General features: G+C 39.7%; 1 protein-coding gene across 43 annotated transcripts in view; it reads right to left on the reverse strand.

Annotated features, from left to right (window-relative positions):
- FHIT (fragile histidine triad diadenosine triphosphatase) overlaps positions 1 to 25755 on the reverse strand; it is a 1534178-nt gene that overhangs the window by 25801 nt on the left and 1482622 nt on the right. For 32 of the 43 annotated variants that reach the window (XM_054246229.2, XM_078351360.1, XM_054246226.2 and 29 more), the window contains 2 exons: positions 17929 to 18035; positions 15057 to 15328 (listed from right to left, as the gene is read on the reverse strand). In XM_054246229.2, coding sequence (XP_054102204.1) covers positions 15153 to 15328; positions 17929 to 18035 — 283 coding nt within the window. In that variant the 3' untranslated portion in view covers positions 15057 to 15152. Of the gene's footprint in view, positions 1 to 15056; positions 15329 to 17928; positions 18036 to 25755 lie in introns of those variants that run through there. The other 11 variants (XM_078351377.1, XM_078351379.1, XM_078351369.1 and 8 more) reach the window with 3 other exon arrangements.

The following is a 25755-nucleotide window of genomic DNA, read 5'->3' on the forward strand; positions in this document are numbered from 1 at the left end:
TGAGAAAAACTAATTTTCAGAAAGAAAGTCCCTACCCTGTGAAACACTTTCCTTTCCTTCAAACCCTCTGAAGGGGCAAAAGCAAACCTAAAAGGAATACATGCTTTGTCATATGCTTTCTCTGACAGCTGCTGCTTAGCATGTTTTTGAGGGTCACCTTCCTTCAGCATATTCCTTAGCTCTAAGTTGTACTCTCCTTTTATAATAGAATTTAGAGCCAAGCATGGAGCAGGCTACCTTTGATAATTGATGGCTCTGTGAGTTTGCTGAGTGTGTTATTTAATTAATGGCACTTGCGTTTGGAGTGTGTACAACTCTGTAGTTGAATAAAAGGCATGTTTGCTGAAGAATTATAGACGTATACGCAAGGATAGTAACACTGAGAATCTGTCAGGGTTCAACACATTTAACAGCCTAATGGGGTTATTTTTTTTTTTCTTCTCCATCATTTAAAAGTACTGAATTGGTGTAATTCTGTTCTTGTGCCTTTTATATAAGCTCATACTACCATCTCAGAAAATCTGTAGGCCAATGGATAAAAGACTATTGACCTGGAGCAGGACCTTTCATAAAAACAAAAAGATGAAACCTTTAATACTACATTTTGAGTATGAATTTGATGGCCAGATAAGTTATAGTCTACTTCAGTTCGTCACAAATAGGCTAACCTGAATTATGTTCAAGTTCTCCTTGGGACCAAAAGATCATGGGTTGAAACCACACAGTTGAAAGCTAGTAAGAACAGAGAGTATCTCACACGATCTTGCCTTTCCTGAGACTCCAGTCTTAGAATGAAATGTGTACTGTGGCAAGACAGCGATGCACATATACAAATGCCTTCTAAATATCCTGTACAGAGGCATCAACAGGTGAATCTCTATGGACTTGTCTCTATGTGTTCAGTAAGAGACTGAAAATATAAAAGGTCTAGTATTAAGCTGCGTTGTTTCTAGGCTTTGTCATTCTGTGTGTCTGGGCAAGTTTTAGACCCTCTCTGGGCCACAGGTGTTCCTTTGCAAAGCAATAGGTTGAAGCATGTGCTCTTTAAACTCCTTTCCAACCCAAAGAGGCTCAAAATCTCTAATTTTTCCAACCAGGGACACGAAGCCCATTATCCCTGTGACAGGAGAGTTGATTGATTGCTTATTTTGGGGACCTGAGGTTCATTTTTTTCCAGAAGGAAGCTTTGAGTTTATGAAGAACCATATCAGTGTGCCCTGCAAGAGGGCTGGAAGGCTATCCCATTCTCTAAACCCCAGCCAGACGGTCCAGGAGATAAGAACTACAGCTAGGGGCCTGCTTTCTTACCTCCCACTGGAGACCCCACTGACAGAAGACACTGGGTAAAGCATAGAAGGGAAAAAAGTCCTCCTGTAGACTGGGCACCTAAGGAAGGCCTTTCTGAGCAGTGACATTTCGGTTAAATCCTGAATGGAAGAAGGAAAGAAGAGAGGACACTCCAGGCAGAAGGGGACTAGAAGGGCAACGGCCCTGAGATGGGCCATGTTTGATGTAATTCAGTAATAGCAAGGTAGCGGGAAGGCTGGAACCAAGAACCTGAGGGGTTGCCATGGGAGATGAGACTGGGCTTGATTCTAAGTCCTTTACTGTGGTGTGCAAGGCATCATGTAATCAGGCCCTGGCTGACTCCCCAAAGTGTGGAGGTAGAGCATGATCTGGCTTCCCATTTCAAACGATTATAATCGTAACCCATTTTCTGTTTTAACATGTTCATTCTCTTGTATGACCTTGGGTGAGTTTGAGGGTATAGATATATATTTTAAGAGTCACAGTCGAAGCTGATGTATAATATTCTATATAACTAAGTTATATATTTAACCACAGTATCATAAAGCCTTGACCAGAATCAAGAGTTACCAGGTTTTGCTAAAGTTGTTTTTCTTTTACATTGTTGTACTACTTTTATTCTCCATTGAGTCTTTTTCTTCAAAAGGATTAAAGAAATTAAAACTAACCACACACAAGATCTCCCACCTTAAAATTTAAAAAGTGCCCTGATAGATGGATTTTTGAGATGAGGGTAATAAAGCTAAACTTTGATAAGTGTATCAAAGAGAAATGCTGATACATGAGGCATGTTTCTTATTCTAAACTCATGACTCCAGAATCTACAGGAACCACAAGAGATTGGCTGAGAAGTCGGGGACAGAGTTCTAACAGCAGCCCAGGGCGCCATAGTGCCAAGATGGGCCATCTGCCTGTTAGAAGGAAAAGCTTCTGTTTCTCTTAGCGATGACTCTGGCTTATCATTTATAATTTAACAGAAAAAAATGATTCAAGCAATATCATGCACTTCTACATCTTAAAGCAATATGACACCATCAATTTGCAGTTCAGAGTGCCAACAGTTCTAAACTTTTTGCGAGCTTCATGGGAACAAGATGTGGAGCTTTAGCAGGGGAAAATTGGTAAGAACATCTAATTACATTCAAAGTCATTTTTGCCTGTCTTAAAGGAATGAAAATGATCTGCCGGTTTTTATAGACCTTCTTGACCTAAAGATATCTGCTGGCAGAAAGAGAATCCTCAATTGGGTTCTTTTAATGCTTTAATTATTACACGATCTATCATCTTACGCACTGACTTGCACACTTTGAAAAATCTTTTAAATACGCATTAAAATTGATTGGCTAATCCCAGACCTTAGGGTGGCTCTTGGAGGGCATGTAATTGTGTGTGTGGGCACAGGGGGTTAGACAGGAATGACACAGAGTCAACTACTTCGTAGTGGGATAAGGACACAGGTATAGTTGACATTGTACTGTCAACTTGCACAGAACTCAGTCACACACCTGCTTGTTCTTGAATCAGTATTGTTTCACTTTCACCATCAGCTCCTATAAGGCAAGGATGAACTTCACTTAGTGTGCCTAAGACAGTGTTTGGCTTTTCCTGCCTTAAACTTCTCCAGATGATGAGCAAGATGACCTACAGGAGTCTCAACTTGACCTCACCCCAGTCGAGGGCTTCTCTCTGTGTTCATACACTAAATGGTAGGAAAGAACTCTGATCAGGTAAACTGGAGTCACATGCCCAGAACTGTGGGTTTTGGATGGGATTGGAAGCTCCAAATTCAAATTTCTACTACATTCCATCCTGTACTCTGCTTGGGTCTCTCAACAATTTTTCAAATGTTTTGAAATCTAAGAACTAATTGCAAACTCTTGGTGAAAACCCCCTGTTCTAGAGGAAGTGCTCACTGAAAGGTCTTGAATGAAGCCCTTGTGCTCACTGAAAGGTCTTGAATGAAGCCCTTGGGAATTCTCGCTGATCACAAGAGTGCAGTATCTAATGTATTACAGTCCAAGGTTGATTAGCTGTGATTCACTCCAGCTTATGGGATGCAGTTTCAACTTTCAGACAAATATTTAGTTTGTAACTGCTGCTGCATAAGGAAGCAAGGAATAGCTCTGTTTTCTGCAAGGGTTACGAGGAAGGACTAGTTCCTATCCAGTCGCCACAATCACTTCTAGCAGATGGTTATCACTGGATAAAGCGATCTAAAGGACAAGAACCATCAAATGCTGGCTCTTTTTCTGAAGTTAATGCAGAAGCCAGAGTAAGGTATACCTTGTACCCTAGCTGCATCGGACAATTTGTGCCTTTGCTTACCTAGAGCTTATGCAAGGGATGATGTTTCTAAATAGAGAGGCACCATTTTTAGTACAAAGTAAGTGTGAGCTCCAGAGGTAGACTGCCCAAATTTGAACCCTGACTCTCAAAGTATGACCTGCGAGACCTTGAGCAGACACATCACACAGCTGCTGTAAGCCTCAGTTTTCACAGATGAAAGCCAGGGCAATAGTACAGGGTTGTTGTGGGGTTTGAGTAAAGTCTGTAAAGTACTTGCTATAACATCTATGGTAAGCTCTTCATAAGTGATATCATTGAGAATTATTAGTAATAAAGCATCTTCTCTGTGGTCTTCCATTGCTCACTTCCTGAAATAATCATTTGTTTGGACAGAGTGGCCTCTTACAGTCAGGAAGGATGGTCAGCAGTGTGTCTGTAAAGATTATATGCAGCAATTTTTTTGTTTAAGCCTATTATGGAATACTTGAATATTCAGCCAACAAGGAGATGTCAATCTCTTTCTTCCTTTTATATTTTTCGTGTAATTAAAAATTTTTCATTTATTGGATTTGTTTGTCCTTTGGATGGTGAAATATAACACACATACAGAAACATGTAGGAAATATGTATATGGCTTACAGAATTAATATAAAGCGAACACGTCTTGCCGGCACCCATGACAAGGAACAGAACGTTCGCAACCCTTCCACTTTTCCCGCCCCACTCACTCCATGTTCCCTTTCCAATCATGGTTCCCTTCTTTCCTCCCCCGCAAAGGTAACTACTGCCTGACTTTTATGGTGAGTGCTTCCTTGCTTTCCTTATAATTTTACCTTCTAAATGAATATATCTCTAAGCACTATAATTGAATTTTGCCCATTTTTGAGCTTTCCATAAATGCAGTCACACAGTATGTGTTCGTTTGTATGTTTCTGTTGTTCCACGTTCTTGCAAACACTTGATATTGTCAGTCCTTTTACACTGTGACTATTCTCATGGGTGTGTAGTGGCATTTTACTGTGTTTTAAGCTTATAGTTCCCTGATGACTAAAGATTATTGGCCATTTCAATATCCTTTTTTTTGTGAAATGCCTGTTCAAGTCCTTGTGTATTTTCTATTGGGCTGCTGACTTTTCCTTATTAAATAGTAAGGTTTTTTTTTTCTTCCTTTTTCTTTTTATATTGTCTTCTGACACTGGTTCTTTATTGATTATATATGTGGCAGGTACGTTCTCCACTGTACTTTTTCTCCTCTCTCTCAATGGTGTATTTTGACAAACAGAAGTCCTTATTTTGAATGTACTCCAGTATATCAGTTTTTTTTTTCCAGTAGTGCCTTTTGTGCCCTGTTTCAAAAGTCTTCCACTAGAGGAAGATTATGAAGATATCCTCTTATAATACTTCAAAGCCTTTAAAATTTTACATTTTACTCTTTGAATTACAATCTGCCTGGAACTATCTTTTGCATGTGGTGTGAGGCAGGGTTTTGTTTGATTAGTTTTCTACATGGGTGTCCAATTTTCCAAGAACTATCTATTGAAAAGAGTCTCCATTTCTCATGACTCTGTGGGGTCACTTTTATCACAAATCAAGTGTTCATATATGCCTGGATTTGCTTATGTGTTCTCTATTTTGTTCTATCAGTCTATTTATCTTTGTACCAACACCATGCTCTTAACTCTTATAGCCTTGTAGTAAGTCTTGATATCCTGTAGAGTGAGCCCATCCACTCCTTCTAATCTTGTTTTTGTTTTTTTTTTTTTTTTTAAGTCTCTGGCTATATTTCCATAAACATTTTAGAATCGACTTGTTGATTTTTACCAAAACCTATGGGAATTTGGATCTGAGTTGCTGTGGGTTTATAGTCAATTTGAGGAAAATTGAATCTTTATATTAATAAAATTCAGTCCTTTATCTCTCCGTTTGTTTAATTTCTCTTTCATGACCCTTAACACTTTACGTTTTTTTGTGTAGAAGCTTACATAGCTTTAATTATTCCTAGGTATCTGATTTTTTATGTTAAAAGTAAACTTTAAAACTTTTCATTTTATAACTATTGTAACTGATACAGAGAAATTTAAGACATACAGACACGCGCGCACACACACACACACACACACACACCCCCTTAGATTCAGAGGCCTTGCTAAGTATACTGATTAATTCTGCTTGTTTCTCAATAGGTTCTTTTGGGTTTTCTGTATACATCATATTGTTTACAAATAATGAGAGTTTTATTCCTTTCTTTCTGAGACTTTCTTCTACCTTTTGTTTATTGTTCTCGCCTCTCTACACTCACTAGGACTTGAAGTATATTATGAAATAGAAATGTTAATAGTGAATATTCTTATCTCATTTTCAATCTCGGATGCATAGTGTTCATTTCATTCTAAGTATAAACTCTTCTACTTGTAGTTTTCCTAGAACGTTTAAATGTATTAAGTTAGATGTGTAATTTGATCAATAATTGTATCTGCATCTACAAAGATGACCCTATCACTTTCTCCTTTATTAATCCAGGGAAAGACATCATTTGAAAGTCTAACGTGAAATCAAAGGTGTATCAGTCATGATTTCTTATCCTTTTCACAAATGGTATGTGTGTGTGCAGGCACAATCTGTCTATCATCTGTCTGATACCTTTTAGAACTTTGGCATTTGTGTTTCCAAGTGCATTTTAGTCTGTAGATTTTCATTCTGTAATGTTCTTGCAAAGTTCATTTGCAATGTAAATCATACAACAGACAGGACAATGAAAGTGTTTCTTACTCGCCCCCACCTTTCTTTGGCAGAATTTGAATAAGATTTTTATTTCTCAAGTATGTAGTAGAATTCACCAGTAAAGCTATCTGGGCCTGACAGTTTCTTTGTGTGAAGGATTTTATTTCAGACTGTTTTCTTTCATCAGAATCAAATTATTCTTAGTTTATTTTTCTCTTTTTCACCATGTATCAGTTTGGGCTAGCTGTATTTTTGAGAAGCTTGTCTATTTAATTCAAATTTTCAAATATATTGCTTTAACATTATTCCTTTTTAATGATTTGTCCTTAGTATCTATACAGAAGTTTGCCTTTTTCTTTTCAACATGGGTTTTTGTGCCTTCCCTCTTTTCAAAGACCCTACATTTGGCTTCATTGATCCTTTCAATTGCATCTGTGTTTTCTATTTCATTACATTCTGATTATTATTTTCTTCCTCTAAATTTTGCGGTTCTCTTTTTAATTTCTCCAGAAAGATGTTTAGCACATTAACTTACTTTTAAATGTTTTTTAATTTTAATTTTTAATTGTTGTGGGTACATAGTAGGTGAATATATTTATGGGATACAGGAGGTGTTTTGACACAGGCGTGCAACGTCAAATAAGCACCTCATAAAGAATGGGGTAGCATGTTAACATTTGACTTTTCTTGAATAAGTGCATTCAAATCATAATTAAAAGTAAATTACCCTCGAAACACACCTTTAGTTGCATCACCAAGTTTGAGTTTTCTTCAGTCAGTTCAAAATAGTTTTAAATTTCCACTTGATTTCTTCTTGTTTAGTGCAATGGTGCAATCTTGGCTCACTGCAGCCTCGACCTCCCAGGCTCAAGCCATCCTCCCGCCCCAGCCCCACAAGGCGCTGGGACCACAGGTGTATACCACCATTCGTGGCTAATTTTTGTATTTCTTATAGAGACGGCATTTTGTCATGTTGCCCAGGCTGGTCTCAAACACCTGAGCTCAGGCAATCCACCTGCCTCGGCCTCCCAAAGTGCTGGGATTACAGACATAAGCCACCACACCTGGCCCTTAGAATGCTTTTAGTTTAAGTCTGGTGGTGATAAAGTCTCAGAAAATGCATGTATCTTATCGTCATTCATGAAATCATTCATTCATATTAACTGGGTATGGAAATCTAATTCGTAGTTCTTTTGGCTCCTAGAAATATCATCCCATGGTCTTTTGATTTTCATTTTGTTGTTGTTGCTTTTGGTCTAATTATGACTTCTTTGAAAAGTCAGTGATTTTTTTCCTTCTTAAGTCTAAGTTTTCTCTGTGTTTTTGCTTTTCTGCAGTTTTATTGTGATATGTCTAAGCATAGATTCTTCACCCGTGTTTTGATTTTGCTGTGTTTTGGATTTTTGGATTGGTAGCTTTTCCTAGTTCTGAAAAACTGTCAGCCATCATCTCTTTAAATTTAACTTCCATTGGAACTGTCTTCTCCCCCACGGAAATACGAATACATGTCTGTTAGACTTTCTCCCTGTGTTTTATGTCTTCTGTCTTCTTTTCTACTTTTTCCTCCACTCTACTTCTTCATGGTTCAGTCTGGTATTTTCATATGGCTCATCTTTGAGTTCATTAATTATCTTTTTCGCTGTTAATAATGTGCTGCTGAATTCATTCATTGGCTACTGTAATAGAATTTTTACTTGGTTCTTTTTCTCATGATCTGTGTCTTTTATATAATCAATTCTAGCTCTCTACTAAACTTAAAAAAAAAATCTTGTCTTTTCTCTCCATAAATATAGTTATTTTAACATCCAATTTCCAAGTAACCTGTGATTCTGATTTTGTTTGTATCAATTTCTGTCTTAAGCAGCTTGAGCTGCCATGACAAAATACCATAGACTGGGTAGCTTAAGCAATAGAAACTTATTTCTCGTGGTCCTGGAAGCTGAAAAGTCCAACCTCAAAGTGCCAGCAAGGTAGGTTCATTCTGAGGCCTCTCCTCTTGGCTAGTAGATAGCCACCATCTTGCTGTATGCTCACTTGATCCCTTCTTTGGATATGCATAAAGATAGAAATCTGATGTCTATTCTTATCATTGCACCTATCCCACTATGGGGGCCCCACCCTCGTGACCTTATCTAAATCTAGTTACCTCCTGAAAGCTGACCTCCTAATACCATCACATGGGGGTTAGGGCTTTAATAAATGAATTGTGGAAGGACACAACATTCAGTCCACAACCACTTGGTCTCATCACATGCTGTCTGTGTTTGTGTGTGGGGGGAGGGCAGTGTGGCATTGGGGGTGACAAGCACCTGCATATGTACTAGGCATTCTATTTGGAAACAAATGCTAGAAATAATTTTAGGTCTCGGTTGATGTTATTTTCTTCCACAGAGGATTTTCTGGCTTCTGCCAGGAGTTTAATGGACTAGCAATTTGAGATCACCTTAATTCAATTTCCAGTTGAGAGTTTCTCAACTGCCCAGATGATTTGAAGTTGGGCTGTAGTTGGTGTAAGGGCTCACTGTTATTTCAGGGGTATAACTCTCCAGATCTTTGAATTCCTACCCAGATGTGACGGACTCTACTAAAACTGACTTTATTGCTTTACCTCCACCTGCCTCTCTGAGACTCACAAATGCCCTCTATGGAAAAGCAATCTCAAATACAGGGCTCACTGTGGAATTCTGTCATTCCTTGGCTCTTAGTCCTGTATAATCTTTTGCTACCTTCCTACCTCTAACAGATTTTTTTAGAACTCTGTACAGTTTTTCTAGTTGAACACAATGGGAGGATTCAGTCAAACTATTTGGCCTTTAGTCATGGAAGCAGAAGACACACTTTTTCTTTTTTAGTGGTCAGAAAACATCCTGCCCTACAGATTTAATTCTTTAGTTACTGCTTAATTTCTCATGACCTGAGTATCCCTATAATATATCATCTTCAAAATATACTAGAAATCACAGAAAGAAGAATGAATATACACTACTGGCATACTGGTTTCCTATTCCATTGTTTTGTGTTTTCCTTATAATAACCCTAGGATATAAGTAAAATTTTTCTCTATCATTGTAACTCAGAGATAAGAAAAGTGAGGCACAAAAGGGTGACATGTCCAAGTTCAGAGAGTGAGTGCAACAATTGTTCATGGTGATCCACTTTAAATTATTTAAAGATGTCTCCACTGAGAGTACTAACCAAACTGACAAGATAATTCCGATGCCATTCTTAGGAGACTGCAGAGTGTCTTGACATACTTTTGGTGGTAGATATGCCCGGTGCTTAGGACAAGGGATTGAAAAACAGGTTTCTTGTTGGGAGAGACAGAGGTGCCGGGGACATAATTTTCACAAAACTATAATGCTCTTTTTATCAGTTTTTTTGTTTTCAAAGCACATTTTAAAAAGTTCTGTATAAAACACACGACAAATATTTGCTCTGGAGGACGCATTACCTGCCACTCAACTTTTTCTTTCCAGTCTGTATTACTTACATGAAGCTCTAGTAAAGGAAGTAAACCTGTGATAGGGTTATAAAATGATTATACTAAACCAGAATAGCTTGGTCAGTGCAGTGAGAGCTGAGGAGGTAAAAAGAGGAGGTAGCAGACATTTGTCCCCCAAAAGAGCTGGGGATAAGACAGGAAAAGTTTATTCTCAGGATGGCTTCCTTAGCACCCTCTTCCCCTGTCTTTGTATGGTTCCTGTCCTTGCCAAAAAGCATGTTCTGCCTTAATTACCCATGTAGGAGAAAAGAAGGAAAAACTGGTATCTGGAGGATGAAAAAATGGCACATTACATATATCTGGGCTGGGGTCTAATATTACCCCCTTATACCACTGGGACAAGTAGTGACATTTTAAATAATAAAATATTCCCTCCTTACCTCTACCCTTTTTCTCATTGTTGGGAGGACTTTAGTTTAATGGATTAGATACTCAGAATCTCAATTACCCACCACTCATGATGAATTTGAGGTGGTAGAATACACTGAACTGCTTCTTAGATAATCAGAGAAGTATTAAAACCAGGAGCACAATCTAGAGCTGACTTTGCTAGTGTACCCGGAGTTGATGATCCAGGTTAAGTACGCACATAATAAGTGATTGATGCCTCAGCAAGTCAAAATGATGTAGCACTTATTATGTAAGAAGTGGCTGAGGGACATGTGAGGCACAGGATCAAGTGAATTGCATAAATATTAGCTATTATTAAGCAATGGGGGTCAAAGGTAATAAATGCGAATTTTCATAGCCTTTCTTCATATTAACCTTTCACACCCTCTAGAAGAGTCTTCTTTCTCACCTTCCTTTCTGGCAGAGATAGACAAAAGAGCAATACTGAAAGGAGTACACTCCATACAGTGGAAAGAAGCAAGCAGAAAAAGCAAAAAAAAGTGTGAGGAGAAGAAAGAAAGATTTTGCTATACAAGAGTATGCAGATTAATATGCAGTTAGCCGTTTCTGGAGATGAGGATGAAAATGATGATGTGATAATGGCAGGCTGTATTTTATTGTATTACCATTTGATCGTATTACCATTTTGCAAGATGCAAGTAAAGCCTGAAACTCTTAAAAAATTATCTTTGGCTACTTAGATTATATTTTTCTGAAAAGGACTCTGTGCTGATGGATCATGTAGTTTCAAGATTTGCGTGTGTTAAAATTACTTCAGGACGCTAGTCATTTTTCAGTTGCCAGTAGAAATAAATCTCAAAGGAAGAGTTCTGCAGATTCTTGAGCCATCAATGGCCTGTAGGAAATATTCTACCTGAACAACTGGGTACATGTTGGGGAACGTTGGGTCTTGTTAAAACATTAAAAAAAAAATTAAGTCCAAAATCTATTTTGGATCCATAGGGTAAACTGTCTCATAGAGTGTTTCTAAAGAGAGGTTTTTAAAGTGTAGTTGGATGGTCACTCTTCTGAGTGGTAACATAAATCATTTAATGAGACATTTGATTTGATGGTTTGTAAAGTTTCCATGATTCTGTAGTTTATTATTACCAATTTAGGCACAGAGAGTTGGTTTATATTTATCTAATCCAGGTAATAGAGTATTTAATTTCCTGTCACTAAAACCAGATTCTAGAAATGTAATCTAAAGAGAAGGAGGGGAGAGGCAGCCCAATCTGGCAGAAATTGGACTGGAGAGGAAGGGGAAAAACAGACTGAAATCTCCCTTCTGGCTTCTTTTAAAACAATGGGTCATTTGTAAGGCAAAAAGAGCTTTTGAACACACTCAAGTGTCTTTAAAGAAGTATCTTCTCTTGTACCTGTTTCCTACAGAAAATCTATTTTCATAACAATTTGGGAAGAGCTGAGAGAGTTTCATAATTGTTATGAAACTTGAGGATGGCTGAAATATTTTCATTGGTATTGAGCTCCTCGCTTGGGGATTATCTAGTGGGTTTAAGATTAAAGTGGTCACGGTGCTGAAGTTAAAATGCACCTTTCCCCCAAGAAATTATTAGAGTACTATGATCAGCTTCCTGGGCCTTTCTCATTAGAGGCTGCTGTGCTGAGAGTAGAACATTTCTGAGGTGGTTGAGATTTGGGGTAGATTTCAAAAGGTACAATTTACAGACCAGAACATGTGCTAAATAGGCAAACCTGTCCTTTTTCAAACACCTTGACTGTCCACAATTATGATATAAAGGTGATCCAGTGGCTGAAATTACGGTGATTTTTCAAAAACTCCAGTGTTGAAATTTTGCCTTGACAGTACATCTATAACTACTAATAATGTTGTTTTGGGCTGACTCAGTTGCTTTGAAATTGCATGGCCCCATTATGAGTAAATGAGAGGCAACCAATTATCTATAAAATAACGACGTGCACAGAGGAGAGCTTGATGAATTATAAGTGAGCTCTGCTGACACAACAGGGTGTGGAAACCTGCCCTGCTCTGACTTTCCATCAGAATTAGGGGTGATGCTTGCATATTTTACCAACAACATACCCCCTCAATTCTAATGTGGAATGGGAGAGGGGAGGATAGGAAGATGGCAAAATCTTCCCCCACTAGTCACTAGGACACATGCCATTGCTTTATAATTAAGTAGAAAAACTGCTTGGGTGTATAGAGGCAGCAAATCCAAGTATCAATACCTGCATTAAGAATTACCATCCTCCAGGAAGAAGGCAATGTTAGATAAGAAATGCAGGTCTCCTGTCAACTAATGTGATTTAGAACATAGACTGAAAGAGCCATTACAAATCCCTTATCCCGGAACTCAGTCCAGTGTATAGGGAGCCAATGCATAAATTCACCTATGCAGGGAGCAGACGCTGAATTCCTGGAACCAAAGGATTGCCAACCTCATCAAGGATCTGTCAGGTGGTGAGTGAGTCAACTGCAGCTTCATTCAGCAACCCTTGGGCTGTTGAGCCCCTTGTGCATGGTGAAGGCAATATCTGTTTCTCACTGTTGCTCAAGAAACTGCAATTCAAAATCATTTCCTGCTAGGCAAGGATACTGAGAGCAGCTAAAACACCAAAATCTCCTGTGGGGTTGTATGGGAAGATAAAGAGAGTTCTTCCACACAGCTAATCTAATATTGGTGTTTTGATGGGTTTAAGAGGCTGAGGAGACAGTATATAGCTTCAGAATGTTTACCTTTGTTATCCTAATGGCACTCTTGCTATGCTGAGGATTAATTCTTTATATGTAAGGAACATATAGAACATAATACTTATCAAGGAGTTGCTAGGTATGTTAGTTTGTTCTCACAGTGATAACAACATACCCAAGACTGGGTAATTTAAAAAGGAAAGAGGTTTAATGGACTCACAGTTGTGGAGGAAGGCAAAGGAGGAGCAAAGGCATGTCTTACAAGGCAGCAGGCAAGACAGCATATGCAGGGGAACTACCCTTTATAAAACCAACAGATCTCGTGAGATGTATTCACTATCATGAGAACAGCATGAGAAAGACCCTCCCCCATGATTCAGTTACCTTCCACTGGGTCCCTCTCATATGGGGACTATGGGAGCTACAATTCAAGATGAGATTTGGGTGGGGACACAGCCAAATCATATACCTAGGTATATCTACCCCAAATATTAAGTCAAGAACAGTTTCTGGTGTTATAGTCCCTTTTCTTACATAGGGCATCTCTGGATATAGTTGTTCACATTTTTCTCTGCAACCTGTTGGTTTTAAAGATAGACTATTGGCAAGCAAAACATCAAGGGCAAGCACTGAGATTTGACCCATCAGTCCTTGGGAAGCCGACTCTTTGGTTTTCCCCCATGTACCTTGTCTTCTTGATATGCCAGGGCAGGGGGGAAGGAGTACTGTCTTAGGGTTGAAGCAGGTCTAGAGCTAGCTTGCTCTGGGCTAAGATCTCGCCTCTACTGCTGTTTTTCCAAAATTGGGAGTCATGTTCCTGTTTAAGATAATCTTAAGTGATCTACATTGAATCTCTGACTGGGTTATTCTCTTTAGTCCTTATGAATATGCCAAATGGAGAGTTTCTGTTTGGTGCTAGAATTAAATGCCTCTCTAATGGTGGCTAGCCTCACTTTTTTACAGAGAAACTGAATCCCAGTCCTAGTAGCTAAGGCAAGTAACTATGCAGAGCTGGAAATCATCATCATTGTCTTTCTCTGTTTATGTTTATGCTTAACTTCTAATTACAAGTAGTACTTGTTTTTCATTGAGGCTGAGATATAAAGTTTAAAATAAATGTACTAAAATTTAAAAAACGAATCAAGTAAATAATGCTCTAGGTGGTCCACAAAAAGATAAGAAAAATTATGACAAAATGGGAATGAATGCAATTTGGGAAACACTGGATGTGCCCAAGATCATGTTCATTTAGGTATGTTGTCAGATGGTAAAGGAAAGAAAGAGGGAGGGCAGCCTAGGCAGGAACCATCATGATCTGAAAAACTTGCAGGTAGAATGAAGTTGGTTGAGGACTCCAGGCCCATTCTGTTTTCTGCTACCTGGCTGTAGTGTGACCAGGGAGGCAGGTGCTGGACAGGGTTGTATGAACAAGACAGGTAAGAAAGTCCAGCAGGGGAGGAGGTGGGAGGTCCTCAAGGCAGATATAGGCCAATAGATAAGATGAAGAGACTAAACAGACTATTTGGAGGGTACAAGAAGAGGTGGGACAGGGAGAAGGAAGTGGCTAGAGAGGTGAGCTCTTTTTCAAGGAATGCCCTTTAGGGTGGGACAGCCTGGGTTCAAATCTGAGCTTTGTTACTTACCATTGGCTTTGAACTAGTACTTAACATCCCTAAGCCTTAGTTTTCTCATCACTTGCAAGACAGGAAAATAACAGAGTCTGCATCTTGTAAATTCTCAGCAAGTTTTGGCCACTGTTATCAATTCCAGGGCTGAGCCCTATCTTGTATCCCTCTATGCACATTGAGAATTGTGTGGTTTTGTAGAGTGAGCACCATGAATGTCTTTAACTAACTCGCTGTTGAGGGAATAATCAATCAATCACCAAAGCTGGGAAAGGCCAAGTCTATCTGAACTTCAGATGAACAAATTTTTTTAAAAAGTCTAGCTATGTCTAAATGTTTCATAATCACTAATAACAAATGTCAGTGTTTTCCTGAACCACTTGATAATGTATAAAAATTCAATATGTAGACACATTTTTTTGAAAAGGGAAGGGATGAGTGTCAGAGAAGCAGTGGACCAATCCAATGACTGACTGAATTTCTTTAAAAAAAGTAATAACAGGTTTGTTGACTAATGCATGGCAAGTCAATATACCAAGACACAGGGTTGCAGCAGAGAAGGAAGTTTAATCATAAGGCTGCTGAATAAGGAGACAGGAGGAAACCTCAAATCTGCCTGTCTGAGCAGCTTAGACCTAGGTATTTAAAAGGGTTTGGAGTGACCGAGGTGGGGGCTCACTGGTTGAAGAATGCAGGATGAAGTCACAGGATGGGGAGATGCAGAAACTGCATTTTCATGCTGATTCAGTTCCTCTTGGGGGTGGTCTTCAAACTGGTTGGCATTAGCCCTTGTGATGGCATTCAGGATCTGAAAAACATCTTAAGCAATTTTTAAACAAAAGCCTTCTAACATCAGAAATCTTCTGTGAAGGAACAATGAGGAGGCAAATGGTCAGCATCTGGTGCTCCATGACTTTTGGCTATAAAGAAGGAGGCCAAAGTGCAGCCTGATTAATACTTAATTACAACTGTATTTCTGTCCAGAACCCAGCATGTAATTGTTAACCCTGTGAGGATGGCTTTCTTTTCAATAGAATGTTTCCTTTGTCCTTAAAGGGAAGTATATTTAGTCCTATTATACTACAGGTAATGATGACACTCTCGGTAAAATCTTAGGACCCTAAGTTGTTTGCCACCTTGCAACCTATATTATCCATCCGAGTCTTAGTTAACCACATCTGACTGCTGGGAAGACTGAGGGTGATTTGTTTGGTCTGTACACAAAAACTCTTAAAGAGAAATACAAATGTTAACTCAAAAATCCACAGGCACTATGGCAATAGTTTGTGTAACAAGTTAGGGTAAATATCTTTCTGGTAAGAGGTACAAGGGAAGTCAATTTCCCTGGAAGACAGGAGATGTCAGGTCTCAAGGCAAGACAGAAGCAAAAAACTGACAAAGCAAAGCCTACAGAAAACTTGGATAATAAGTTTGAATCTTCTTAACGTATCTAGAAAACGCATTCTAGGACAAAAGCCTACAATTCAGCAAGCCTTAGGAAAAAGCCTAAAACTTTCTAGCCTCTACCTGAAAATACCCACTGCATAGGAAACCCAGGAGAAAAAATTCAGCCTAGGAGGCCAAGTCTGAGGTATTGTCACCCCACTGAAATTTGAACAGGACACTCTAAAATGACATCCTGGCCTTCATAAGAGGAATAGAAAGAGGTTTGTAGTTATGCCCATAGGCCTATGTTCTTAGATAAACCAGCTGGATCCTGAAAAAGTGAGAGATAGAAAGATGACAGTGGAAAAGGTTAACAATAAAATATGAAAGACAGCTTCTGCTATAGCACTTGCCATATCCCCCCAGGCAACCGAGTGCAGAGCTGAGGAAGCTATGACATGGGAGAATGAAATAAGCTTCTAGAATGCAAGGATCTGAGTGCAAGACGACTATTAGAACAACAATAAGGGGAAAGGTAGTCTGGGTCTTTAAGTAATTAGAACACTCTTTAAAAAGAGGGCTGGGGAGAGAAAGGCCAAGAAATGCACATATATTTAAAACTATCTAATAACGACTTCTGTTTCAAAGTGAAATCAAAATATGATGAATGTGTTTTCCAGCTAAAACTCGATCACTAAGTGGCTGATACAATTTTAGACAATTCAGTTGTTCACTAATTTTGTTTTTAATTTGTATCTGATCTATTTCTGCAACTTATAACATGAACATATTTAGTCACAGGCCAGATGAAGAATTGCCTAATTCTAATTTGGAATTCTCTTATTCTAAAAAGGAAAGGATTTAAAGGAAAGGATCTGTAACTGGGGTCCGTGGGAGTTTATTAACAGGTTTGCCAGGAAAAATACAAGATACCAGTTACATTTGAATATAAGATAAGTAATTTTTTTTAGTTTAGATATATGCCAGTTTTTGCATGGCAACCCTGTATTTATAAACAAATTTCAGAGAGATAGCTACATTTATATCTGTCTTGAATGCTTTGCTAATTGATTGATTGAGAGGGATTCCTGCTCTGTTGTCCAGGCTGGAGTGCAGTGGCCCCATCTTAGGTCAGTACAACTTCCACCTCATGGATTCAGGCAATTCTCCTGCCCTAGCTTCCTGAGTAGCTTGGATTACAGCCGTGAGCTGCTGCTCCTGAACATCTTTAAAGATTTTTGTTTACAGACCAAAGGCATCACCTTCAGTCATTCCAGCAGTCAGCTATGGAAACTGATACTATGAGAGATAATATAGTGTGTGAGATAGATCTAGCCCCTTAGACACTGTATAAAAATTTGAAGTAGAAGCATTTTGACAAGGAAATTTGCTATAGTTACCTTTATACCAGAGTCTTAAACCTATGAGCTCTTAACAGTTAGCCATCATTAATGCAAAGATTAATTCCATCAATCCTTGACTTTTCCCTGTGGCCTGAGCTTCCTAGCAGCTGAACGTAAAGGAAAACATGAAGGGCAATTTACCAAATAGCAACTGAAGAGAGGAGTCCTCCCACTGAAAGCAAAAGACTTTGCCCGGGGGTCCGGGGAGTGGTAAGGAGGCAGAGAAACATGGTTTACAGGGCCTTGCAGACTCGAGCCTGAGGGCCAGGTCACACCCTTAAGTGGGGAGGTGGATCTTTTAAACAAGAAGTTTTGCATGACAAAATGTCAGCTTTGTGAACGTTGGGTTCACAAGAGCACCACTACAGGAGAGACTGGAGAAAGGTGGTGGTGGGCTGGGGGTGCTGGCTTGGAAGGGAATGAAGAGGAGGCAGGAGAGTTGGAAGAGACTGGGAAACTGGGAATATAGTACTCAAGGGCCACGGTTTTCTCCCCTCCAGGTTTTCGTCCTTTGCAGCCACCACCCCAGGATGTTTGTGAAGGTGTTTTTGTGCATCCCCATTCTGAAAGTGCAGCCCCTTTCCTGAGGGCCCTGGGAGGGTCTGGGTGATGAGGAAATGCGGTCTTTACCTGCATCACTGAAAGTAGACCCGCAGAGCGGCAGCTTCTGCTGCCATTTCCTCCTCCGATCTCCAAGAGGCCCGGGAGTCCTCCTCTTCCTTGTCGTGTTTCTGGAGCTTTGGAGAAAAAAATGGAAGAGGGTCTTTCATGGGCCCTTGGGAATCTCCTTGAACAAATATCAGGGGGTTGGGAGAGACTGAACAAAATTTGCAAATTAGAGGCCAGTATGTGTATCTTTTAATTACTTCAGTTGATGAAACTTGCAACTGTAGAGGCTTTACACGTGAATCCACAGTAAAAATGATCATTTGCTGCATTGTAATCATCTACTGAGGCTGACAGGGATGATGATCTGATACAGACCTGTGTCCTTGCCCCCATCCCATGTCAAATTAGAAGCCCCAGTGTTGGAGGTGGGCCTGGGGCAAGTGATTGGACCATCTAGGCAGAATTCTCCACTGGGGCTGTTCTCATGATAGTGTGTGAGTTACTGGGGGATCTTATTGTTTAAAAGTGTGTAGCACCTCCCTCTACTCTCGCTTCCTCCTGCTCCAGCCATGTAAGATGTGCCTGCTTTCCCTTCTGCCATGACTGAAAGTTTCCTGAGGCCTCCTCAGCAATGCTTTCTGTACAGCCTGAGAAACCAATTAAACTACTTTTCCTTATAAATAACCCGGCCTCAAGTAGTTTCTTATAGCAGCGCAAGAATGGACTAATCCTGGTGGTCACAGATTGGGATGAAGTGGGGGAATGGGGTGCATATTGCCATCCCCATAATCTCTACCGCTGTTCTAATTTTCTTATGTTTACTGGCATCATTCATTTATTTTACTTCCTGGATTTTGAAGGCATGGAGTTTGCCATCAACACATAACCTCACCTTCAAGGTGGCCTGTAGTTTACCTCCTACTCTTTTTGGTTTAGACTTTCTTACATGAGCTCTAAGCAGTTTTGTGCCGCAAACCCAATTTATGATAATACAAGGGCCATGAGAACTCAGTAAGTAATAAGACTTTCCATTAAGAGAGGCTTCAAGTAGGGAAACAGTAAAAGAGATTAAATGAGAAAACAACTTACAAAAAATTAACAATTGGTCTTAAAATTAACACTTGAATCATTTAAAATTCCTCCTCAGATTACAGGTATATTTATCTTAAAAAATTGTGTGTATGTCTCAGATTTACATATAGAGTGAATAAAATTTCAATTCTATCAGAGAGGATGTTCTCAGAACTCTCTTCCTTAGAAGAGCTCAATTTTCTCCCTTAATCTCCTAGTACAATTCAATTTCATTAACTAAATTTATTGTTCCTGTATGTGGCTCTATACACTGTAAAATGCTGCAGGTTATTCTTCATGGGAATGCGCAGTGTAGTATTTTGTGTTAAAAGTCATTTGAGATTGAGACAAACAATTTAATAGCACCAATGATAGCTAGCATTACTGATATGAAAGGCGTGCATTATCTTTCTTAATCCTTACAATGACTCATGGAGCTGATGCTATTCAACCCCAAGTTATTGTGGAGGAAACTGAGTTCTGAGGAAGTTCATACCCTGGTCCAAAGATCACCCAGCTACATAGTGGTAGGTGCCAGAATTATCCCCAACACCTTTGGCCTTTTTATTTATCCTGAAGGATCTACAGTGTCCCTAAAGACAATCCCACAGATACTGTTCTGCTCCATTTTGTGAAGGGTTGACAACAGATTAAAATATAGACTTTGTAAAAGTTGATCCTTTAAAAATAATCTTGCCAACTCAGCAAAAAGTCTATCAACTAAAATAATGATGTTTGCCATCTCAGGCCCCAAACTCTAAATCTAACCTAGAGGCCCCTACTCTGGCAGCTTGTAGCAGATGGAGACATTTCCCCATTTATTTCAGCTCAATGTTGGTACAGAAGGCAAAACAGTGAGGGAACCATAGTCTTGCACTCCAGCTGAGCTATATTTCCATTCTGGGTAAGTCTGAGCCTAAATGAGGCTCATTAGCATATAACCGGGCCACAGATACATTTATGAGGGTCATGGATCTTCCCTTCTGAATTTGGCTGCCAGCACACTGGTTTTACATTTTGCCATGTAGATTTAATTCTCCTTAGGAAGAAAACCACATTAAGAAGTCATTTTCTTCCCTGCAGAGGCAAACATGCTGCAGTTGCTACAGGCAAGTCAAATGGGATTGCTATTCTTCTACTCAAGAACTAATTTTCATTTTGATACTACCTTGAGGTCTGTTATAAATCCATCTTGTAACAATTCGATAGGATGACAAAGAGACACGCAAAGCCGAGGAAATATGGCCTTCCCACTTCTGCTACTGCCATTGGAAGACACAGAAATCAAGCATTAACTGGTTTCATCAACAGAGATCATACCAGATGAATCCAAATAATTTAGAGCCTGTGAATGTTAATGCCTTCCTGATTATTAGGCGACCGTCTGTTATTGTCATATGCCTTACAGATGGTAACATTGTGGCAACCCTTAGAACTTGTTTATGGGAAGTAGGAAATAATAAATAAAACAAAAACTAATCATCTTTGCAAAAACTCTGTTGTACGTAGCTTTTAAAAGTTATTAGATTTCTCTCTTAAAAGCCCCAGATGGAAGCATGTAGTTCTGTTTAGAATGGCGGTGCTCAACCCTGGTTGCCCACTGTAATCATCTAGGAAGCTTTAAAAAATAAAACCCACCCCAGGGCTTCTGATTTAATTGGTCTGGGGTAGGCTGAGTTTGGGAATTTAAAACCAAAGTTCTCAGCCAGTTCTAAGGTGCACTTATTGTTGAGAATCACTGCTTGTGGGAGAAGTGTGTAGACAGAGCCCACACGCATATTGAAATAATACATTTGCCTTCAAGCACATTGCTTGTGATCCTATCAACAGTATAACTGCTGTCCTTTGCAAACCTTGCTCTGGAACTGCTTTTCTTCTGTTTATGCTCTGACCACAGGATGTCTGGGCTACAAGTCCTGTCTTCGCAACACTAAGATGCAGATGCAGTTCAGGAGCGTTTGAATGGATTTTTAATCTCTACAGAAATAGGGAGTCTGGGAAAGGCCCTGATGGGCAAGACTTGTGTCCTAGAAGATCCACCCAGGTAACCTGAAGATTAGAAATGCTACAGGTTGGAGTAAAGTTCCATTTCCCTAAAGCAATCTAAGAACCTGGTGGCTGCAACTTCTTGCCTGGCTAACAGAAAGAAAGCTCTAATGATCTTATATAGTAGTTTATCCAAAAGACACTATTTGCCATGGGTGAACTTTAATGGAGCAGTTTCACTTCTGATAAGCCTTCCAGATTACTTTGGCTGTCCACTGGGGAGGGCGGTGACTACTTGTTAACACAGCAGACGTTTGCTCTGTCCCTGCAATGCCGGGGGCCAGACCTAGCACTGGAACACTGAACCAGCCTCCTTTATTGTTCTCCTGGGGCACACACGTAGGGAGGGTAGACACCAAATAGCCGATTCTGAGCGAGATGGGATTACCAAATGGGAAGGGTGCTGGACAGAGCTGCCCTCACTGCAAAGGCTTTTGAGTATCACTTTGGTTTCACAAAGAAACTTATGATAAAGAGTGATGGAGGGAGAGAGGTTATCTATGGATCATCCAAAAATGACTCTCCAAGAAGGCGAGAGTTAGGTCTGAGCTTGAATAATGAGAACAAGTTCCTTTAACCTCTTTGAGAGTCACTTTTCCCCTTTGTAAAATGGGATTAGGAAAAAGAGTTGTGAGTGGTGCCATGCCTGACACATAGTAAGTGGTATTGAATATTCCCTGCTGCTGCTACTACTACTGTCATTAGCATTATTTTTAGGCTAAATGACACTGACCTAATGACAACGAGCACTAACGCTTTACAGAGGCTGTTTCTGGGAGTAAAGGTATTTTGCATCTCCATGGTTCCCAGTGATCTGTATCTTTTGGACCTAACTACTTTGTAGAAGGATTAAAAGTTATGATTAGAATTCAGATCCAAAACAACTAATTGAGATACCCAAATCTTGGGAGGAAGTGTAGCTGCTTAGAGTTGTCATAAGGAGTGAAGGTATTAATCAAGGTTTCTCACAGGAAAAGCTAAGGTCCTATGAGAAAGGTATGTGGTGGAAGTCAAAGGCCGTCAATACCCCAGGAGTATGTTTGCCAGATATGGCAAATAAAAATACAGGACACTCAGTGACTTGTTTTAGGATAAGGATGTCTCATACAGTATTGAGATATCCTTATACTAAACAATTATTTGTTGTTTACCTGAAATACCAATTTAACTGGGCTTCTTGTATTTTATTTGAAAACTCACCCTAGCAGACCCCATAGAAAGGTATCACAGGAAGATCTTGGCTTGCATTTGGTTAACTAGGTTGTTCCCAAAGTTGCCCAGCTGTGAATCCCGGAAAAAACAGAGAGGAGACCATGCGCAGGAAGATAAAATTCAAGGCCATTATGTACTCCAAGGCTTATTATTATTGCCTGGAATGCAGTGTAAATCAACCTGCACTATTTTAATTCCTTAGTTCACCTGTTCTAAGGTACATATTCTTTCATATTTCAACATCTTTGAAATCAAAACATGTCCTATACCAACAGTGTGTCATAATTTAATTGGCAGTGTTTTCCTTTCTTAGCAGTACATAAAATAACACTTCCAACTGGCTGTGTCTGGGATTCAGTGCACTATAGTTCTCCATTTCCCCTTTCAGCAGGTAAGTCACGTAAGTTAAATGTGACTCTGCTTGCTCTGCAAATGCTCAACACCAAGGCTGATGTAATACATCCTGGTTTCCTTCTGATACAACAACAACAGTCAAAACTGTTTTCACAGATGCTTTGTTCTTTAGAGGAAAGTGCACGCCCAAGTGACAAAGTCTGCGAAAACTTGAACCAAAGTGTTCTTCACCTTCAACAGATTGAAGTCTGTGTTGGCTTCTCCAAGCAAATTCTATTTGTGCATAGCTTTGAAAAGAGATTTTTTTTAAGCTGCATCTGCAGTCATCCCACTTTATCTGTTTGAAATGGTTTTTGGGGAAGGTAGTGTTAACAGGATTTCTGATGGAAGAACTGATACGTGTCGATACTGACATTGTGTTCCCTCCTGTGCACTGAGTGTTATCACAAGGTATATGGGGTAATGATTAATTCCCTGCCGTATTCCTCAAACTGCCTTGGCTATTGACATTTTTAGAGCTCTGTAATGGAATGCAGTAGGAGGAATGATTCACAATAATTTAAATGTTTTTCAGAATTTGGAACTAACCTGGAGTAAAATGCCAAATTGTCTTCAAAAGGAGGAAAACTAATTTAATGCTCTTCTTACAGAAGCAAACGGCTGAATATAAACTTGGATGTTTTTATAAAATAACATATTTCATTATTATCACTTTTATAAAACAACACACAGAAGCAGAGAGCTTAAATAAACCATTTCTTATGGGTGGATGGGTCTGTTTACAAAGGAGTTTCTATAAAGTCTCAAAAGGAAAATAACTATTTTTTTAGATCTGATTCTCTGTTACTACTTTCTCTTCAGCCAAGATTTGATGAGCACATGACATATTCCAGGCTCTGTTCTAGGTCTTATGAAAGATACAGAGATAAATAAGCCCAAGATCTTTGCCTCTTCAGGTTCACCACACAATAGGGCAGACAGATTCATGCATACGTGATTTAATACTAGTCAGACTAGCCCAAGTTCTGAACTAGAAGTTCCATCAAAGTGTTCTTGGAATATCTGGAGCCAGGGGAGAGTAAATAATCCTTGCTGGAATTGGGGTCTGAGGTTGACTTTTAAAAATCAAGGACTTGGACTGGGCTTAAAAGATGGTAATGAGATTTTGAAGAAAGGGTAATTCTGGCAATGGGAACAGCTTCATTAAACACAAGATGTGTGTGCCAGTTCCCTAGCAAGGCAACTTGTAACTTGGTGGTCAGCTTCACCAACTAACGCCAGCACTGTTTCCTGATGAATCCTGGCCTGGCTTCCAGGCAACTAAAACATGTATCAGAGTTCTCAAGAGAGCTGAAATTCAGTTGCCACTTTGAAAATCCTTAACATTCCATTGTTTAAAGATGGAATGTGCGCGCCAGGGTTCTAAAAGATGGTCTCTGGTCCTACAAATGCAAAGCTGCAAACAGCTTTGAGTCTTGAGAGAAACTTACTCCCTTTTGAATGATCTTTAGGTCCATCTGACTGTTCAAGAATAAAGTCTCAGTGGTACTAGTATGTCCTTGACAAGGCACCAACAGGACCTCTAAGAGAAAAAGAGAAGAGCCATCCAGGCTCTAGCTAGAATATAGTAAGATTGTTTTGTTTAGATCATATTTATTTTTAGGAGTATCTCTAATTTATGGCAAGTCGTGTCAAGCCTCCTTTTAAAGTATATTTAAGTTAAAAATAAGAATCAATTTTAAAAATATATGAAATGGTGTGAAAATATGGCATGAACAGCTTGAGAAATGGCACTTGGGGAAGGAAGTATGACTGAGGTGGGAAAAGGTGACTCAAGATGTGAGGGTGGTGCACTGGCCTTTGACATTTGTAGACAGCAGTTTCTGCTTCTTCATTTTTTTGTTATAAGAGCTCTATCAAAAAATGGTATAGTGATCTGCAGGGACGGTAGAACTTTGGGTAGGGCACGTTTTAAAGGAAGGCTCCACTGGAGAGGTAACATTTAAGCTGAGATGTGAATAATGAGTATTTAAGTAAAGGGGACAGGAAGGAGTATTTCAAGCAGAAAGAACAGCGAGTGCAGACCTTAAAGGAAGTGTGGTGGTTGGGTAACAGGCTGGACGATTGAGAGGGAGGGCTTGCGGGGGATGGCGGATCACTTGCACCTTGTGGGCAGGGCTGAGCAGTTTGGATTTTGGTTTTGGTGATATGAAAGGATCAGAGGCAAGGAAGTAAGGACTAGAATAATTCCTCATAAAGAATATCCAGGAAGGAGAATAAATTAAAGGGAGAAAGTGAGGGGAGCAATCAGAAGAGAAAGTCTGGGAGTGGGGGCAGCATGGATGAGGAGAGGGGGCTCATTTGCCCCAGAGGCTAGTTAGTGTCATGGCCTCTAAGCGAGATGACTTGGCCCTTCCCTAGAGATGGACCTTTTCATCTGGCAGCTTTCTCCCTGGTGCTTGTCTGTAAAGCACACACAGATCCTGGCTCCCCTGCCAAGATTGCTCTGAACCAGTGTGAAAGTCACTCCATTTGTGCCCAATATCCATTCTGCCTCTCTTCTATCATTCACTTCTTATAGTCCTCAAGAAGCCTTCCCGGACCATTCTGATTGGCATTGAGTCATACTGCATGATTCTGGATGTTTTCACCCTTCTAGCACCTCCCTGCCAGACACGGAGCTTCCCTTCTCTATGTGCTGTGTACTGAGCAGACTAGCACCTGCATTGAACTTACTTGGTGGCCTAAGAAACATCCGTTGCTGTCACGAGGCAGAAAATGGTCTTGGACCATAAACTTCTGCTTGCCACTTCTGCGACCTTAGAACACTGAAGAAGTCCTTTGAATATTAATCAGTATAAAAATATGTTCATTGACTCCCTTCTCTATGTGAGGGATCCTGTGAGCTGCAGCCTTACATGGCGCAGTAGATTGTGAGAGGTCTACGTGCAAACAAATTACCTTCAGGTCCCTCTATTCACTGTGAAAGTTACAAAGCCCAGTTCTTCCTCCTTTTCTGAAGAGAAATCAATGGAGCATTAATCATATGATTAGTTGCCAAAGCTTTGACTTAAGCATAACTTGCTTGAGTAAAAGCAAGTTTTTTTAGTGCTGCCTGGGGGGCCAAAATTCTGAAATAAATAAGCTCTTATATTAATTAGTGGC

Source organism: Callithrix jacchus, chromosome 15 (assembly GCF_049354715.1).
Source record: "Callithrix jacchus isolate 240 chromosome 15, calJac240_pri, whole genome shotgun sequence".
Classification (NCBI taxonomy): Eukaryota; Metazoa; Chordata; class Mammalia; order Primates; family Cebidae; genus Callithrix; species Callithrix jacchus.